This window comes from Salmo trutta, chromosome 9, assembly GCF_901001165.1.
Source record: "Salmo trutta chromosome 9, fSalTru1.1, whole genome shotgun sequence".
Lineage (NCBI taxonomy): Eukaryota > Metazoa > Chordata > Actinopteri > Salmoniformes > Salmonidae > Salmo > Salmo trutta.
The window spans coordinates 23,363,360-23,383,188 of record NC_042965.1 but is presented as its reverse complement, the minus strand read 5'-3'; the positions used below and the strand labels follow the sequence as shown (position 1 = coordinate 23,383,188).

Genomic DNA, 19,829 nt, shown 5'->3' with positions numbered 1-19,829 from the left:
TTTATTGGCCAGTCTGAGATATGGCTTTTTCTTTGCAACTCTGCCTAGATGGCCAGCATCCCGGAGTCGCCACTTCACTGTTGACATTGAGGCTGGTGTTTTGCGGGTACTTTTTAATGAAGCTGCCAGTTGAGGACTTGTGAGGCGTCTGTTTCTCAAACTAGACACTAATGTACTTGTCCTCTTGCTCAGTTGTGCACCGGGGCCTCCCACTCCTCTTTCTATTCTGGTTAGAGACAGTTTGCGCTGTTCTGTGAAGGGAGTAGTACACAGCGTTGTACGAGATCTTCAGTTTCTTGGCAATTTCTCGCATGGAATAGCCTTCATTTCTCAGAACAAGAATAGACTGACGAGTTTCAGAAGAAACCTCTTTGTTCCTGGCCATTTTGAGCCTGTAATTGAACCCACAAATGCTGATGCTCCAGATACACAATAGTTTTCAGCTGTGCTAACATAATTGCAAAAGGGTTTTCTAATGATCAATTAGCCTTTTAAAATGGTAAACTTGGATTAACTAACACAACATGCCATTGGAACACAGGAGTGATGGTTTCTGATAATGGGCCTCTGTACGCCTATGTAGATATTCCATAAAAAATCTGCTGTTTCCAGCTACAATAGTCATTTACAACATTAACAATGTCTACACTGTATTTCTGATCAATCTGATGTTATTTTAACGGACAAATGTGCTTTTCTTTCAAAAACAAGGACATTTCTAAGTGACCCCAAACTTTTGAACGGTAAGGTATGCTTGTTTGTGTTTTTGTGTGCGCAAGCGTGTGTAATAATTTCCCTCTGTCCTCTCTAGGTGGTGATGACCATCATCGTTGCCTTCATCCTGGATGCGTTTGTGTTCCGTATGAATTACAGCCGGAAGAACAAAGAACCACTGTTAGACCCTGAGGGTAAGTCTGTGTGCGCGAGTGAACGGTCAAAGTAAGATGAGAACGGTGTAATGCTTGAGATGTGCGTGTAAAGATGGTGTGTTTGTGTGTTGTAGATGAGAACGGTATAGTGTTTGAGGCAGAGGTGAGTCGTGACGAGGCGTTGGCCACTCTGGAGCTTTATAAGAAGACGTGTCCTGGGCTCTCCTCACTTAACTCTCTACAGGGAGTACTGCTGGCCATGGACCGCAGTGGGGTGCGAACACACAGACCTACACTCACATACACGCACACAAACCCCATCCTACACTCTTACAAATATAGACTTACGTGTGTGTGTGTGTGTGTGTGTGTGTGTGTGTGTGTGTGTGTGTGTGTGTGTGTGCGCGCGCGTGTGTAGAGCTCGTCTCTGGTGTATCTGGGTCGGAGGTCGCGGACCAAGAGTGACCTCAGCATGAAGATGTACGAGGAGGAGATTCAGGTGAGTCACATTGCCATGACAACCAGAACCCTGCAGACTGCTCCATCTTAGATGTCACTTTAAATGAGATTTGAGATGACTTGATCTAGCTGAAGACAGGATGTTGATCTTCCCTCACTGTCTAACCAATGGGATTATACAAATGACTATATTTCTGACACTTCGTTTTTTTAAATGGTGTGTGTGTGTGTGTGTGTGTGTGTGTGTGTGTGTGTGTGTGTGTGTGTGTGTGTGTGTGTAGGAGTGGTATGCTGAGTACTCCAGAGAGAATTTACCCCAGTCAAACAGAAGCCTAGTGGGGAGAGAGCTGGACATCCCTCCTCCCTGCCCTGAACATGAATCCTAACCCAAGCTCAACTCACAAGGACTACTTAGCACCAACTAATACTCACTCACTGTTTCTCTCTTCAAACACACCTCTTTGACTTCAGTCATCATGCCACAGAGCACTCTGAACTAAATGTTTTCCACAATGACAATACGGAGACCCACTCAACACTCCATCTCTCCCTCCCTCCACCCATCCTGAGGGATTGTACCCTGGCATCTTGCTGGACAGTCGGGATGTGGACAGATGGGATGATGTCACTGGACTACAGCCTGGATCCCAGCAGTGATTTGTGTTGATATAAATCATGTTCTCTCTGACTGGATCGCAGTGTTCAAACAGGTTTAAGAGCTTTATCTAACCCCAACCCTTACAGGACTTAGTCTGCTGATGCATGGATAGGAGAAGCAGAGCATCGATGGATGGGTTAGAGGTCAGGGTTTTTAAGTGTTAGGGTTAGGCCCTCTAGCTGTGAGACAGAGAGCTGATGTTCAGGACCTGAGTACGACGAGACACTAGGATGGACTTGGGATTTCACAGTACTCTTTTTTTTTTCTTTTTTTTTTAACTGCACAGAGAGGACACATCTGGACAGGGAAAGGACACACACCTGTAGATAAAGGACACACACCATAGAGATAAATAGAGGACTCTAGTGCCCAAAAGCCTGATGTAGCCTGGGCAGTGCCATTTGATGACTTTCACCATTTTGAAGTAGTCAACTGGGTGGGACTTTCTATGGCTTAAGGAAGGATCAAATCATTCTAGCCAGGTCATCAGGAAGGATCAGCCAATTAATTATACTCGTACCCAGACATTCCATAACTGCATGTGGCAGTAAATCGCTAACCTTGGCTTTATACCTGTTCAAACACTCCAGGTGGCATTATACTCCCTTTAAGTTTGTAGAAGTAGTAAAATAAGAAAATGGACTACTTCAAAATGGAGAATGCCTGAATGGTGCTGCCAATGCTCTCAGACGCCGTAATGGGACAGATACAATTTTGCGTCCTCCATCTCTATGAGATGAACACTGCTGCATGTAGATACACTCTACAGCCTATTTTGTAGCCACTACCCCTTCTGTGTTCATTCTGAGGTCAGTGGTCATCGGACTGTCCTGGCATCAAGACACGCCCGCCCTGTCTGCCAGTACTAATCTAAGCCCCCTCAAAAGCCACTACACACACCCCTCAAACCCCTGCACCTGTCCAGTAACCTACAGCTATATCTCCTAACCAGTGTTTCAACAAACCTAAGACAGTACTTTACTTTTATAACTTGTTATTCTGTCAGTGTATTAAATTAGGAATAATTTAAATAAATGTTTCACTTTGTCAAGTGCATTTGCATAGCTAACTTATCTTATTTTTATTTAACTAGGCAAGTCAGTTAAGAACAAATTCTTATTTACAATGAAGGCCTACACCGGCCAAACCCGGACGATGCTGGGCAAATTGTGCGCCGTCCTATGGGACTCCCAATCACGGCCGGTTGCGATACAGCCTGAATTTGAACCAAGGTGCCTGAATTTGAACCAAGGTGTCTGTAGTGACGTGTCTTAGAACGCTGCACGACTTCGGGAGAGGTCGGGCTCAGACTAGCCCTGAGATATGGCTATAGGTCTATTAACAATATCTGGTTGTTACATGAAGGATGTTTTTATTTCTATCTTTAACAGAGACCACACACAATAATCAACATCTTAGCACCTAGACATCAGTCTACACATAAGAGCCTTTATTTATTTCCTTTAACCTTTATTGAACCAGGAAAATCCCATTGAGACCCAGAGTCTCTTTTTCAAGGGAGACCTGGACAAGGCAGCTACAAACAATCAATATATTAGAATTAAAACATATCAATTGAATACAATTCAACATGAAAAAAAAAGCATCTACACTCCTCTGTAACAGTCTCCCTTATTTATCTGTTTTATTCAGTCAGTGGCACTAACATATCTAGATGAAGCATTGGTTGCAGACTATTCCATGCCCCTGTAAGTAGCAATCACCTAGCTGACCCGGTATGGTAACTGCTGGTGGTGAAAGAGACCAGACTACAGAGTTAAAAGGCATTGTAGATTAACACATACAAATGTAGCTTTCTGCGCATATAAAGTGAGGTCCAACCCACTCCTTGGTACAAGGTGCAATGGTGGGTGAGTGACTTGGCATTTGTAATAAAGCGTAAGGATGTATGACAGGAGGCTGCATGCATATACAAGTCAGCATAATCAATTACAGAAAAAAGTGGCCTAAACAATCTTCTTTCTGGCCATAAGCGGGAAGCAAGCCTTATTACAAAAATATGACCCCAATTTCAATTTAAGCTTCCTCCACAAGATTATCCATATGAACTTTAAAGGTCAGGTCATCCAACCATGTACCTAGGTATTTGTAGGATGACACTTTTTAATGGATAAGCTGCCAGATGTGACAATGCTAACCTTCTCTGGCTGAGTGCTAGCTCTGGTAAAGGTCATTAATGTAGTTTTAGTACATTCAATACCAGTTTGAGACCATAAAGGGAGACCTGCAGTGACTGAAAAGCAGACTTGAGCTCTTCATCAGCCTGAACCAGAGGAGTGAGTACATGAATATGACTGTATTATATAGATATAGATGCAACCTTACTGGTTGCATCCCATTTCACTAATAAAAATTGAGAACAACACAGGAGCTCAAATGGAACCCTGGGGCACACCTCTATTAATCTCAAGAAAGCTAGACTTGTGATTGTCAGCATATACATATTGGTTTAGGAACTGTTTACTGCCCCTTCACTGAGACCTGTTACTGAGTCTAGCCAGCAACAATTCATGGTCAACTGAATCAAATGCCTTTGATAAATCAACGATAAAAAGCAACATTGTGCTGCTCTGTTTAAGTGCATTTATGTCCTTTGCCATAACTGCAGTTGTGGTGCTGTGCTCCGATCTAAAACCAGACTGAACCCTGCTTAGGATGTTCTTTTCAATTAAGATGTTTTTTTTACTGAGTTCACTAGGGATTTGTGATTTACCTGGATCTCAGTTCCTTTAACACATATATACACACAGCCCAGACAAAGTTCTCATAAGAGCATCCTTTACCAAAGGTGCAAATATCTATCAGGGGCAGTAATGTACTACCTCTATATCTATCATACATCTGTCATAGTAAAGAAAACTATTTCTTAATAAAACATTTTTTTGAAGCTACTTCGTAAAGTAGCTTGTTTAGGGCCATCTTCAAATCATTTTAACAGCTGCGCCCTGCTGTTTCATGTTTCAGAAGTTGGAACTATATAGGTATTTCTATGCCATAAATGCATAGAGCACATTTGACAATTTACTCACATCAACCATTACAAACAGCAGTGTGTCTCGCTAAGATAGGAGACACTGCATTCACATTGATTTAAATGAGAGAATTCCCAAGTGCTACTGCAACTTTTGTCTTGTATTTTTGATTTGCTCCAACTCAATTAAGGCCCAGTGTTATTGGCTTTAAGTCACTCAGGTCTCGGACCGTCTTGTCAGTACTCGCAGGCGGCTCCACCAGACTGGTCCAAACCATCCTTTACTGGCTTCAGGTGTGGATAAAGCCAAACTCAGTGAGCAGCGCAACCAAGAGGAAGACCGTGTAGAAGAGCAGGAGGAAGATTCCATAGGACCGGCCCATGTGGAAACAGCGCAGAGGAACTTGGATGAAGGAGAGGGCCAGAGAGAGACCCAGAGAACCTGCTAGAACCCAGGTCAACAAACCCGCTGGTTCAAACTAGGGGGGGGGGGTGAAATAGGGTTATGCAAGTCCAATCATGTGGAAACTGAAAAAAGGTATTGCACAGAGTTCAATATCGGGACGGCTGCTATTCTCTCTCATTGATAAACATTTTAATTTATTTCCTGATAAAACTCCTATCCTATGCACTTCAGACAAAGACATTTCTCTGGTCACTACCTCTCTACAAAATGTTTATGACACCCAATTACAAACTCAGCTCATATATACAGTTGAAGTCTGAAGTTTACACACACTTAGGTTGGAGTCATTAAAACTCGTTTTTCAACCACTCCACAAATTTCTTGTTAACAAACTATAGTTTTGGCAAGTCGGTTAGGACATCTACTTTGTGCATGACAAGTAATTTTTCCAACAATTGTTTACAGACAGATTAATTCACTGTATCACAATTCCAGTGGCTCAGATGTTTACATACACTAAGTTGACTGCCTTTAAACAGCTTGGAAAATTCCAGAAAATTATGTCATGGCTTTAGAAGCTTCTGATAGGCTAATTGACATCATTTGAGTCAATTGGTGGTGTACCTGTGGATGTATATCAAGGCCTACCTTCAAACTCAGTGCCTCTTTGCTTGACATCATGGGAAAATCAAAAGAAATCTGCCAAGACCTCAGAAAAAACATTGTAGACCTCCACAAGTCTGGTCCAACGCCTGAAGGTGCCATGTTCATCTGTACAAACAATAGTACGCAAGTATAAACACCATGAGACCACGCAGCCGTCATACCGCTCAGGAAGGAGACGCATTCTGTCTCCTAGAGATGAACGTACTTTGGTGTGAAAAGTGCAAATCAATCCCAGAACAACAGCAAAGGACCTTGTGAAGATGCTGGAGGAAACGGGTACAAAAGTATCTATATCCACAGTAAAACGAGTCCTATATCGACATAACCTGAAAGGCCACTCAGCAAGGAAGAAGACACTGCTCAAAAACAGCCATAAAAAAGCCAGACTACGGTTTGCAACTGCACATGGGGACAAAGATCGTACTTTTGGAGAAATGTCCTCTGGTCTGATGAAACAAAAATAGAACTGTTTGGCCATAATGACCATCGTTATGTGTGGTGAAAAAAGGGGGCGGCTTGCAAGCCGAAGAACACCATCCCAACCGTGAAGCACGGGGATGGCAGCATCATGTTGTAGGGGTGAATTCCTGCAGGAGGGACTGGTGCACTTCACAAAATAGATGGCATCGTGAAAGAAAATTATGTGGATATATTGAAGCAACGTCTCAAGACATCAGTCAGGAAGTTAAAGCTTGGTCGCAAATGGGTCTTCCAAATGGAGAATGACCCAAGCATACTTCCAAAGTTGTGGCAAAATGGCTTAAGGACAACAAAGTCAAGGTATTGGAGTGGCCATCACAAAGCCCTGACCTCAATCCTATAGAAAATTTGTGGGCAGAACTGAAAACGTGTGTGCGAGCAAGGAGGCCTACAAACCTGACTCAGTTACACCAGCTCTTTCAGGAGGAATGGGCCACAATTCACCCAACTTATTGTGGGAAGCTTGTGGAAGACTACCTGAAATGTTTGACCCAAGTTAAACAATTTAAAGGCAATGTCACCAAATACTAACTGAGTGTATGTAAACGTCTGCCCCACTGGGAATGTGATGAAAGAAATAAAAGCTGAAATAAATCATTCTCTCTACTATTATTCTTACATTTCACATTCTTAAAATAAAGTGGTGATCCTAACTGACCTAAGACAGGGAATTTTTACTAGAATTAAATGTCAGGAATTGTGAAAAACGGAGTTTAAATGTATTTGGCTAAGGTGTATGTAAACTTCCGACTTCAACTGTATATATATATATATATGAAAGGGTACTGAAGCTAAGAGCAGACGTACTGTCACCACTGGCTCGTTGTTAAACATCTGCATCAGACAGCCAATGCCCACTCCAATAAGCATGTCTGAGGAACATGGTCAAGGCAGAAACATAATGCATACACATAGCAAAGGTACACACACACTCGCATTATGCTTTTCACAGTCAAACACACACACACTCGCATTATGCCTGCACAAACATGTCCAGAAGACACAAAAGGATACTAAAGATGATTCCCCCAAAGCAGGCTGATATTGCCATCTGAGGGTAGCCCTGACGAGCGATGGTGACGTCAGAAAAACTATCTGGAAATAAACAGATTCAACACTACAGCAAGCAAGCAGTCAGTCTGTCTTCTGTTGAATGATTAGTAGGGGAGTGCAGATAACCTCAGTTTGCGTGTATGTGTCTCACCCCCTATGCTGTTTCCCCAGGCCAGCAGTGTGAGACCCAGTAAATTGTTGGACAGACTAAAGACCACACCGAGCATGTGCAGGATACTGACCACCTCCAAGGCCGCAGCACTGATCCATATCGCACTCACCACAAAGCCCAGCAGAGAGAACAGCTATGGAGAAAACCCACACACATCATACACACCACAACACCTAACAGAGACAACAACAGTTATGGAAAGAAGGAATGTGTCTGTGTATGTGTTCTTACTGAGTGGTATGGCGGGGGGTGGTTGTTGGTGGTGGTGAGGAAGACTATGGCGGAGAGGAAGAGGCCAAAGAGCAACGTCAACGCCCAGACAGGAAACTGATCCTCGATCCGATACATCCCGTCTAGAGAGAGAAAGTGACACCAGTCCAGTGGGTTAGCACACCTCTTCTGGAGAGGATGTCACACTACAGAATAGAGATTGAGGTTCTTTGACCACACACCCACACAGTCGTGGCACGCAGGTCAGCTGGTTCTTCACCTGCACCCGCCTGCAGTTGCTAACAACGCATCCGCAACCGCCAGACTATATGTGATAAAGGGAAATCTGAGGCCCTGCACCCAACACTAACCCGCTAATATAGAAAATGTGCTCTAGGCTACAGGCAGAGATGGTCGGAACGATTTTTTTGACGGGTGCCTGATTTAGATACATTTCTGCTTATTTCTGACATTTTGGTAGGCTATTTGTTAGTCAACTTGTCTATAATTATATACATGCAGCTTCTCTTCTGTCATTATATGTTGTCCCAGAAGACTAAATAAACCCCTGCTCACCAGAATAATGTCAGGAATTGATGTTTCAATCTAGTTGACATTGGTAACGTTCTCGGTCATCTCTGATTCTTTCGTGGAGCAAAGACGTTTAGGGACCGGGGAGAAAATAAATTAACTAAAAAAACGGAAAGATTTTCTGTGCAAAATTTCCAAATGACATCAGTCTGACCAGTTGTAAGGAAACAAAGCTATGAAAACGACCAAACATGTTTCTGATAAGATTTCAGTTCAGCTTGGATGCACATTTTATGTGGTTTAAATACTAGCTTTTATGATACTGATCAAGATATCGCCTCTATAGCAGTGGAGGCTGCTGAGGGGAGGGCGGCTCATAATGGCTGGAACAGAGCAAATGGAATGGCATCAAACAGGAAATTATGTGTTTGATGTATTTTATACCATTCCACGAATTCCACTCCAGCCTATACCACGAGCCCGTCCTCCCCAATTAAGGTGCCACCAACCTCCTGTGCTCTACAGACTGTATCTAACTGCACATTCACATTCTCTCAAGATGCTGAAAGAAATAAATCATATTTCTCCACTCCTGTTCCCATATCCACATTTTTCCTACATTTGGTATATAATTTTATTGCAAGAAATGCTTAATTATTTTAATATTAAGGCTATGTGAGAGGTTATAGACCTACAGTCAGTGTCCAGATTTCAGTTTCCATTTAACCCATCAACAGTAGGCAGTACAGTTCCCTTGGCGTGCCATAGGCCAATTTGAAGTCCCCGTCTTACATTTACATTTTTTTTTACATTTTAGTCATTTAGCAGACGCTCTTATCCAGAGCGACTTACAGTAGTGAATGCATACATTTCACTTTTTTTTTCCTGTGCTGGCCCCCCGTGGGAATCGAACCCACAACCCTGGCGTTGCAAACACCATGCTCTACCAACTGAGCTACAGGGAAGGCCGTCTTGTGACTGTCGAATTTGTATAGGGCCTCACAATCATCACACATAACACAGCTGGCAATGCTGTCATCCTCTTTTACCACTTCACCAAATATTTCCCAAACATGACTTTTCTGGCCGTCCTTTCTCTTTATTTTCAACTCTCCATTTCACAGCTTTTCTCTTAATTAAACTCTGCCTCAGTGGATTGACATTAACTTTCTCTGCCTGTTCGCAAAGGCATTTGCTGATTGGCATGTAGGCTATTTGGCGTGCGTACAGTTAGGCCCTAACGCCTTGCAACAAAAGTTCAACATTCACCTTCTGCTACCATTTCTGTTAAGCCGTCTACACATACAGTTTGACACATACGTTCAACATATGCACCACAGAACGCACTGCAACTGCCTCTGCAACACAATGCTGCACGGCGAACACAGCGTTCCATTGGAAATGAATGTACTTCTGGTGTACCAAAATGCAATGATGCTGTCGGTATGATCGAGGTGTAAAGCTTACACATATGCACTAATACCAGATAGGTTTATCTTTCACTATTTTAGGCTAAATGTGACCTATAGATATAAATAGCACAATAATTATACATTGGTGGATTTTTTAAGGAATTAAACCCAGGCGGGCAGCAGATAATGAGTCAACCTGCGCTTCACTAATACACAGGCATGTAGACTTACACTCTCCAGAACGGAAGGTGAGCACACACACCAGTGGTGCGGTGGTGAGGTGGAGGCAGTTTAATGGTCTTCTCCAGTTCCTGTCTTCTTTATCAGGATCCACCACTGGAACAGTCAGCAGCAGCAGCACCTCTAGTGGCATCTGGTGGACAGGGGAGAAACTGCAGCTCAGTAACCACACATTCAAGCACACATTGATGCTCCTCCTGTCCAAACAAAAACACAAGGTCTGGCTCTGTTTACAACCCCTGTCATAACACTTACCCCTAATTATTACGGTTCTGCAAATAGAAAAGTGCAAAGACACAAATTCAGATCTGCAAATAGAAAAACACACATACAGTCATGCATGCACACCTTTAGTATTTTGATGGCCCTCCAGCGCCAGGACTTCCTCCTCCAGATCCTGCTGTCCACCGGGTGAGAGAACTCAACAGGATGGAACTGGTTGATTCACAGTAGGGCAGCAGGGGACAGTACTCACTGTCTATACACGCACAAACACAAACACTTGACTGGATTGATTCTCGTAGCACACCCCAGCGGAATAACTTAGTAGGATGTACACAGTGATTGTGGTTGTTACCATAGTCTTCCTGGATGCTGCTATTAGATATAAGAATTCCCTCATCATCGGACTCAGACGACTGGAACTCTGCAGACAGATATGACTGTCAGACACACACACACAGTCTTGTACAGCTAACCTTGTGGGGACACACAATTCAGTCCCATTCAAAAGACTATTTTCCCTAACCCGTACTCTTACCCTAACTCTAGCTCCTAACCCTTAATGTAATTCCAAACCTAACACTAATTCTAACCTTAACCCTAAACCCCTAGAAATAGTATTTGACCTCGTGGAGACTAACAAAATGTCCCCAATTGGTCAAATATTTGTTTGTTTACTATTCTAGTGGGGACCAGAATAGTTAAACACGTCTACCAGGTGACACTCACTGTGTGTGTGTGTGTGTGTGTGTGTGTGTGTGTGTGTGTGTGTGTGTGTGTGTGTGTGTGTGTGTGTGTGTGTGTGTGTGTGTGTGTGTGTGTGTTACCTGGTACATGTGTTGAGCTCTGGATGGAACTTCTGGTCGCTGAGTGTTTCTGATGACTGTAGATGTAGGCACTCGCGATGACTGTTATCACATACACCACATATAGCCCCAGGTACCCTACACAGAGAAACAAACACTTCTTATTTCACCCCATTCACCCCAGTGTAAATAGTCCTAACTTCTGAAGTACACTGAATACTGTGTCTAGGTCTGTAATATTTTGACTGGGTTCAAGCTTGAGGGACACAGAGGTATAACTGATAGACGAACCTGAAATAGAGAGAGGTTTGGTGTTGTGTAGCTCCCAGGGCTGACACAACTCTTATTCAACTCTAACGCAAGAGGTCTAACCCAACTGTGTGTGTGTTTACCCAGTGTCTCTCCCAGTGATATAGTTCCTCTGTAGAGGATGACGACGGTCCAGAAGACAGCAGCCATGTAGAAGATGACATCACGCAGGAAGGGGCGGGACGCCACAGTGAAGGGTTTGACCAATGACACAGCCCCGGCAACCACAGTGGTTACGAAGATACCCGCTCCTATGGACGGAGGGAAAGAGGGATTAAAGGAGCAGGTCTACTCTGACTGAACAGTGCTTCTATAGCAAGGAGTTGTATGTGTACGTACCAAACAGTGCTCCTATAGCCAGGCCAGCAGTGTGTGGACGGGAGAAGGCCACTGTAGCACTGAAGACATCTGGGGCTCCGTTACCTAGCGCCAGGAACGTCACACCCTGACGCACACTGTTAGGGAAAACACTTCAGGTGCTAGAGTAGAGTTTGTTTGTGAGTGTATTTGTGTGTGTGTGTCTGACGAGGTGATAATTTAAGCAGATTTAAAGAAAAATTCATGAAAATATGTTGAATGCGATACAGTGTGTGTGTGCTGTAGAGGGATACAGCCACGTTGTGTGTGAGTCGAAGGGTGGAGGAGATGGCTGAGAGGTTGGGACAGAAGCTGAAGATAGAAAAAACATAGATGCACCTTAAGTCAATCAATAGGTAACCTAGAACCCCCCCCAACCTCCAACACACACAGTATGTAACCACAGTCTGGAGGACATTTGCTTTGTCTGTGATACGTGATCAGGCACATGACCAAATCACAAACATTAAATTAAGTCTTATCTCCCTGAGTGGAATCCTTAACCATGACACACTCATCTCAGGTGGTTAAGTGACTAGGCCCATCCCACTGGACACAGACGTCAAGTCAATGTCATTTCATTGAAATGACGTGGAAACAACATTGATTCAACCAGTGTGTGCCCAGTGGGATGTGACCATATCAACTTGAACTGCTGAAGATAACGCTGTTGTAACTCTGCAGTCAACGGAACACAACCACAAACACCTCTCTCTTTACAGCCAGCGTACAGCGAGAGACAGAGACTGTTATGAAACTCATGTTTCTCAGTCTTATACAGAGTCTGTAAACTTAACTTACAGGCAGTAAAGACATTATAAACAGAACATGTGAGTGAAACTTACAACTTTGATGCAGTCAGTCCCAGAACTATGAACAAGAACAACAACCAAATAATCTATAGAGAAAGGAGAGGGATAGAGATGAAAGATTAGTTCTGACATGGCCAAAATGTCAATGTATAAATATTAAATTACTTTTATATCAAATGGGCGGGTGTCGCATCTCTTCTTCCCCACAAATAACTAGTGTAGCCTACTACTAGGCCTATGAAGTACAGCCTGGGCCTCTGGGGTGACTGGGTGGACACCCTGAGGAGAAATCCTCAGTTAAACACTTGTCGTGAAAATGTTTAACCTCTCTTCGGTAGGGGGCAGTATTTTGACATCCGGATGAAAAGCGTGCCCAAAGTAAACTGCCTGTTACTCAGGCCCAGAAGCTAGGATATGCATATAATTGGTAGATTTTGATAGAAAACACTCAAGTTTCTAAAACTGTTAAAATTATGTCTGTGAGTATAACAGAACTGATGGCAGGCAAAACCCCGAGGACAAACCATCCCCCCAAAAAAACTACATTCAGCCTACCACTATTTTCAATGGCTATCACTTTTATTATAAGGCCAAGTCCTCCCAGATTGCAGTTCCTAGGGCTTCCACTAGATGTCAACAGTCTTTAGAAAGAGTTTCAGGCTGGTTTTTGGAAAAATGAGCCAGAAATTGTAGTTTTTCTAGGTGGCTCCCATTTTGGCTGTAGTGTTTCCAAGCGCGTGGAAGAGAGTGCGTTCTTTGGTATTTTTCTCCGGTAAAGACAATAACGATTCTCCGTCTTAAATTTTATCATTTATTTACGTATTAGGGTACCTAAGGTTTGATTATAAACGTTGTTTGACTTGGAAAAGTTTATTGGAAAAGTTTATTGGAAAAATAAACTTGGAAAAGTTTATTAGTAACGTTTGGGATTCATTTTGTATGCATTTTGATGGAGGGAAACTGGGTGGATTATTGACTGAAGCGCGCCAGCTAAACTGAGTTTTTATGGATATAAAGAAGGACATTATCGAACAAAAGGACCATTTGTGATGTAACTGGGACCTCCTGGTTGAAATATGTTTTTCATGTGTTTGTACGCGGGGCGCTGTTCTCAGATAATCGCATGGTGTGCTTTTTCCGTAAAGCCTTTTTGAAATCTGACACAGCGGCTGGATTAACAAGAAGTTAAGCTTTATTTTGATGTATTACACATGTGATTTTATGAAAGTTAAATATTTATAATACTGTAGTTTGAATTTCACGCTCTGCAATTTCACCAGATATTAACCAAGTGAGAGAGACTGTCATTTCTTCAAACAATCATCTTTATTTAATAAGAATTGCAATAATGAAGCTGGCCAATCATACACTCTGAAGTGGAAGGCTGGGAGCTCAACCATACAAAAAATACAGAGGTCTTATAGCAGACCTAAAAATGCTTAGTCATGGCTGGTTCCACCCCTGCCCGGCAGATCGGGGCATCACAAGCTACCTTGTGTTCATCTTGTGGTTATGTGTACCAGGTGATGTTCACCCCCTCCATTTGGCTTAGTTTGTCAGAAGCAAAGTTGATTAGAAACAATAGCAGGTTTGTTATGTTCCTCAGGCTATCTATCTTGAGTTGCCCCATGTCCTTGACTATACACTCAGAGGGCCTTCGGGGAGCTAGAGGGGAACCATCTTTTTGCAGAAGCACAGCATTGGTAGTTATGAAAATCTCTTACCATTGCCAGGCACATAGTTGTTAACTATCAATATTCATACAGATATAATCAACAAAGCAGGTAAATATGTAATTTTTCCCTCACAGCCTGATTTCATGACTCATGATTTCATGTGTTTTACTGCATGGTTCAGTTAAAGCTGATGTAAATCCAGCTTTATTAGAGGAAGTTCTACTCAGAACAGAGGGAAGTATCCGTTACTAGCTTCTATTGAGGTTGCTTCAGCTTCCTTATTTCAATGTAAGTCATTCTGGGTAGTAAGAGCACCTGCTAATGACAAGACACACACACACACACTTACACAGAGTGTGATGGTGAGGGGTGTGAGGTCGGGTGGTAGTAGACAGAAGGTCATCTTGAGGTAGTTGATGAAGCTGTCTTCCATACTGCAGTCTGGGGTGGTCTTCACAAATGCACAGCGATCAACAGCACTCAGGTTCATCACTACGGCACACTGAAAGACAATTGCATGCCCACACACACACACACACACACACACACACACACACACACTTCATCGATACATCACACTGGAGGGGGGATAAGCTTACAAAGAAATAATGGTTAAATCTGGATAATGGCGACCATCATCTCTCACACTGAGCTCAACACAGACGGGTTAGCTGAGAACCTAATGAAAACAAAGCAGCGCTTTAAGGGGACAGAAGGCCTAGTGTTGTTGTGATTCTGGATGGCCAGATACAGTAGCTTGCAACAATGACAAAAATTCACTAGCTAGCTAACCAACAACTGTAATGATGTATTTGAGAGACAACAAGTGCCCATTGTGCAACTTTATTTATGTTTTCAATAAACATTGGAGATGTTTACATGTTGTCAACAATTGAAGCCAACTCCGTCTGTTTTGCCCCTAGTTGCGCACATGTCGTTTCGTTGCTAAACAACCAACCCCTCTATACAGGCTGACAGTGAAGGTGTCATAATACCCATAAAACCATTTTCCTATAGGAAATTTTAGAAACACAGCCCTAATTTTAAGTGTTTCTAAAATCCCCTATAGGAAAAATGAATGGTGGAAAAATGATTGGAACCATTTAATTCTTCTTCGATGAAGTTTAATGGCGGTTGGCATTCAATATGTTGCATATTGTACTTTGCTTGAACAAAATAAATAAATAAACAAGCAAACAAACAAATAGCCTACAATCTAACACTATACTCATAATTTATTTATTTTTTTAAATAACACCACCCTACTCCACTATTTAAATATATTTAGTCCTACCTCAGGCCAACAACCTGAAAGGGTGGGACATCACCACTTAACACACCCTGGAACTCTTCTGATGTCAAGTCTCGCACACCCAAATACTTCTCTGCAGCTGCCAACACAACCACAATTTTCTGTGACTTACGTACCATCCCTGCAGTACAGTTGATAACCATTGCTATAAATGCTAAAAATCCAATCTTACTGAAACATATATCACTTGTTGGTTTATCCCTCTGTACTGGTACAGATCTACTACTACACCACTCCTCTCAGGATCTCTCCCCATTGACCCATCTTCCTCTACTTTCTTCACTGCCTCAGCATTTGACAACTTCTGCATTACTCTAACCCTGGAAACCACAACCTGCCTCTCTCGCACGGGACATTTCTGATCCCCAGCCACATGGGCACCCCTAAAATTAACAGATACCACTACTTTCCCCAATGCTATACATTCCTTTGTCTCATGCCCTTCTGCACACTTCTCACACCTAGGAACCTCCCTCCTACACACTGCTGCCACATGCCCATAAGCTTGACACCTGTAACAACGTAATGTATTCGGCACAAAAGCTTGTACAGAACAACTTATATATCCTAACATCACTTTGTCGGGCAAACGCTCAACATCAAAACTCAAAAGAACAGACAATGACTCTTCTGTTTCACTACTCTCGCAACCCTGTCTGTCGCACCAAACAACGAGCATTACAAACACCGGGAATCTTCCCCTTCAGTTGGTCAACTTTTACATTTACTGCTACCCCAGTAATCAAGCCTTTCAATGGTGCCCTTTTCTTGAGAGCGAAACAATTCACATCTCTTGCCCCCATTCGTTTAACATGGAGTGCCTTCTCCCTCTGACCAGCAGAAACACAAACAATTATCACAAGACCACTTCTGGTTACCCTCACCGATTCCACAGTACCCAACTCTGTTTTCACCCACCCTGAAACCACAAAATGGATCAGCCAAAAGGCAAGGGTCCACTTTTTCCAACAACTTCAATCCTACTGTCACAGACTCATCTTTATCCTGACCTATCCATTTCCTTATTTGACTGCTAGGTTTTATGAGTCATACTGTGGTACTCTATTGGGCTGGTGAAAACAATATAGTTGGATTTAGTTTGTGCAGATAAAGGAAAGAGGAGAGCTATTCTAGATTATTGAGATGCACCCAAAATGTCAATTTTAAAAAATGTAGGGTTTTTTGCTCACATACACCAATCACGATCAAATAAAAAAAGGCATGTCCATGCCTTATGCTACTTGGAAGAGTAGCTGAGTAAAGCTGAGTAAAGCCGAACTCAGTTTCTCTTATATCAAGAATTTAGTATTGATAACTGGTTGCGAGATTTGCTAGCAACAGCATTGAATCACCATCAGTCAATAATTCTGAAAATGCTTACCTGTACCAACGTTTGTCCAGTAGAACTGCGGAAATTCATACTTTTAATAAAAACTTGTATTGACTACAACCACAATTTTTCTTCTTTCGTTGCTCAACCCAAATGAGTTTGTGCCAATTTATTCTCCGTTTACGTAGTATGTCAAGGCCACTATGTCTCAAGTTGAGCAACACAAACAAGGAAAAAGTCGGTGGTTGTATTGGATATGTTTTTATTAAAAGTATGAATTTCAGCACCCCTCTGAAGGACCGCAGTTGTACAGGACAAACATAGGTACAGGTAAGCGTTTTCAGAATTGACATTTTTACAAGTATCGATTGCTGGTGATTCATTGTTGTTGCTAGCAAATCGCACGACCAGTTATCAATACTCAACTCTGCCTGTATATAGGATAATGGAGTTGAGCGTTCTGCTCTACTTGAAGAGTTGCCCAGTTAGGCAGTTAGCCGCACATCACCAAATATAATCAAATCAACATGATTTTGTCAGAAGAAGAGACACATTTCAAGGGGCACTTGTCGGGGAAAGCTGAGTTACAAAGTCAGACTTATGGTTGAAATCTAATTAGATAAACTATATATACAAAAGTATGTGGACACCCATAAGATTAGTAGATTCGGCTATTTCAGCCACACCCGTTGCTGACAGGTGTATAACATTGAGCACACAGCCATGCAATCGCTATAGACAAATATTGGCTGTAGAATGGCCTTACCGAAGAGCTCAGTAACTTTCAACGTGGTACCCTCATAAGATGACACCTTTCCAACAAGCTAGTAAATCAAATTTCTGCCCTGCTACAGTTGCACTGGTCAACTGTAAGTGCTGTTATTGTGAAGTGGAAACGTTTAGGTGAAACAACGGCTTAGCTGTGAAGTGGTAGGACACACAAGCTCACAGAACGGGACCGCTGAAGTACATAGTAGAGGTCGACCGATGAATCGGAATGGCCGATTAATTAGGGCCAATTTCAAGTTTTCATAACAATCGGTAATTGGTATTTTTGGCCACCGATTTGCCGATTAAAAAAATAAAAAAATTAACACCTTTATTTAACTAAGCAAGTCAGATTAAGAACACGTTCTTATTTTCAATGATGGCCTAGGAACGGGGGTTAACTGCCTTGTTCAGGGAGGATTCGGGGATTCGTTTTTTCAACCTTCCGGTTACTAGTCCAACGCTCTAACCACCTGCCTTACATTGCACTCCACGAGGAGCCTGCATGGCAGGCAGACTACCTGTTACGCGAGGGCAGCAAGAAGCCAAGGTAAGTTGCGAACTAGCATTAAACTTATCTTATAAAAAACTATCGATCTTAACATAATCACTAGTTAACTACACATGGTTGATGATATTACGAGTTTATCTAACGTGTCCTGCGTTGCATATAATCGATGTGGTGCCTGTTAATTTCTCATCGAATCACAACCTACTTCAACAAACGGGTGATGATTTAACAAGCGCATTTGCGAAAAAAGCACTGTCGTTGCACCAATGTACCTAACCATAAACATCGATGCCTTTCTTTAAAATCAATACACAAGTATATATTTTTAAACCTGCATATTTAGTTAATATTGCCTGCTAACATGAAATTGTGTCACTGCTCTTGCGTTCATTGCATGCAGAGTCAGGGTATATGCAACAGTTTGGGCCGCCTGGCTCGTTGCGAACTAATTTGCCAGAATTTTACGTAATTATGACATAACATTGAAGGTTGTGCAATTTAACAGGAATATTTAGACTTAGGGATCCCACCCGTTAGTTAAAATACGGACCAGTTCCGTATTTCACTGAAAGAAAAAAACATTTTGTTTTCGAGATGAGTTTCCGGATTCGACCATATTAATGACCTAAGGCTCGTATTTCTGTGTGTTATTATGTTATAATTAAGTCTATGATTTGATAGAGCAGTCTGACTGAGCGGTGGTAGGCACCAGCAGGCTCGTAAGCATTCATTTAAACAGCACTTTCGTGCGTTGTTACGTGTTACGTTTTTCTTGTTCCCCATTTTCCCCTGTTAGTGTGTTTGTGTCTTGGGCATTACAGGTGTACCGAGTTGCGGCTAACGATGGTGGACGATGGGGGGGAGAAACGCCATATTAATGCTGATGATTTTGGAATGATATTTTCGACGAGCAGGTGTCTACATACACTACATGACCAAATGTATCTCACTAACCTTGTCTGTGTTTTCCTGATGGAACATCGCGAAGTGCGTGCCCACCATAGTACTCACGGACGAGCGCAGGTCAGCACCGTCAGAGGATCGATCTGGAGACGGAACTACCGCGGTACCAGACTCTCCAGAGCCTAAGCCATAAATACATTGAAAGCACAACAGCAGCAACATGGCGATAAAAACTACCCGAGATTTCATAATTTATTCCGTTCAAGGATTGCGTCCATTCCGAGACTGGGTGGGTGCGGTTTAGATCAAACCTAATAGAATACTGGAGAAGAAATGAAAGTGTCACTAATTGCTGTAAACTAAATGTTGCAATGAAAAGTTGAAGGCTGCCTGATCAGCAATAATTAACAGCTTGACCAAACCTTTGTTACAGCCACCTCTTTATTATGTAGTCCTTACAAATATACGCGCAAAGCTCTTCTTCTTGTAGTTGTTTCTGTTTGTGTTAGCAAAGTCCGTGAACATTATGTACATTATGTCCTCTAACTCGCGGACTCAGTGTTACTTCCTTAAAATACGTGACGTCCACACTTAAACCCTTCCGACAATTGTAGTGAGGACCAGGCAGACGCCTTCGTGTGTGTGTGCGACCCACTGACAGCTGCAGTCTCAGAT

At 42.5% G+C, this 19,829-nt stretch overlaps 2 protein-coding genes across 2 annotated transcripts in view; one reads left to right on the top strand and one right to left on the bottom strand.

The window, feature by feature from the left end:
• The window catches only part of tpcn1 (two pore segment channel 1), a 29,023-nt gene extending 25,971 nt beyond the window's left edge, over positions 1-3,052 (top strand). The window contains exons 24-27 of the mRNA XM_029763104.1: positions 812-908; positions 1,004-1,143; positions 1,288-1,368; positions 1,610-3,052. Coding sequence (XP_029618964.1) covers positions 812-908; positions 1,004-1,143; positions 1,288-1,368; positions 1,610-1,714 — 423 coding nt within the window. The 3' untranslated portion in view covers positions 1,715-3,052. The remainder of the gene's footprint in view (positions 1-811; positions 909-1,003; positions 1,144-1,287; positions 1,369-1,609) is intronic.
• A 292-nt stretch (positions 3,053-3,344) lies between these two features.
• Positions 3,345-19,783, bottom strand: LOC115200230 (mitochondrial sodium/calcium exchanger protein). The gene is given in 16 exon segments (XM_029763108.1): positions 3,345-5,457; positions 7,338-7,402; positions 7,545-7,625; positions 7,735-7,888; positions 7,987-8,108; positions 10,140-10,281; positions 10,497-10,561; positions 10,564-10,626; positions 10,726-10,794; positions 11,198-11,314; positions 11,569-11,736; positions 11,825-11,930; positions 12,097-12,154; positions 12,688-12,740; positions 14,680-14,832; positions 19,206-19,783. Coding segments are annotated over 16 exon segments (1,803 nt in total). The 5' UTR covers positions 19,404-19,783; the 3' UTR covers positions 3,345-5,268.
• Between the last annotated feature and the right edge of the window lie 46 nt (positions 19,784-19,829).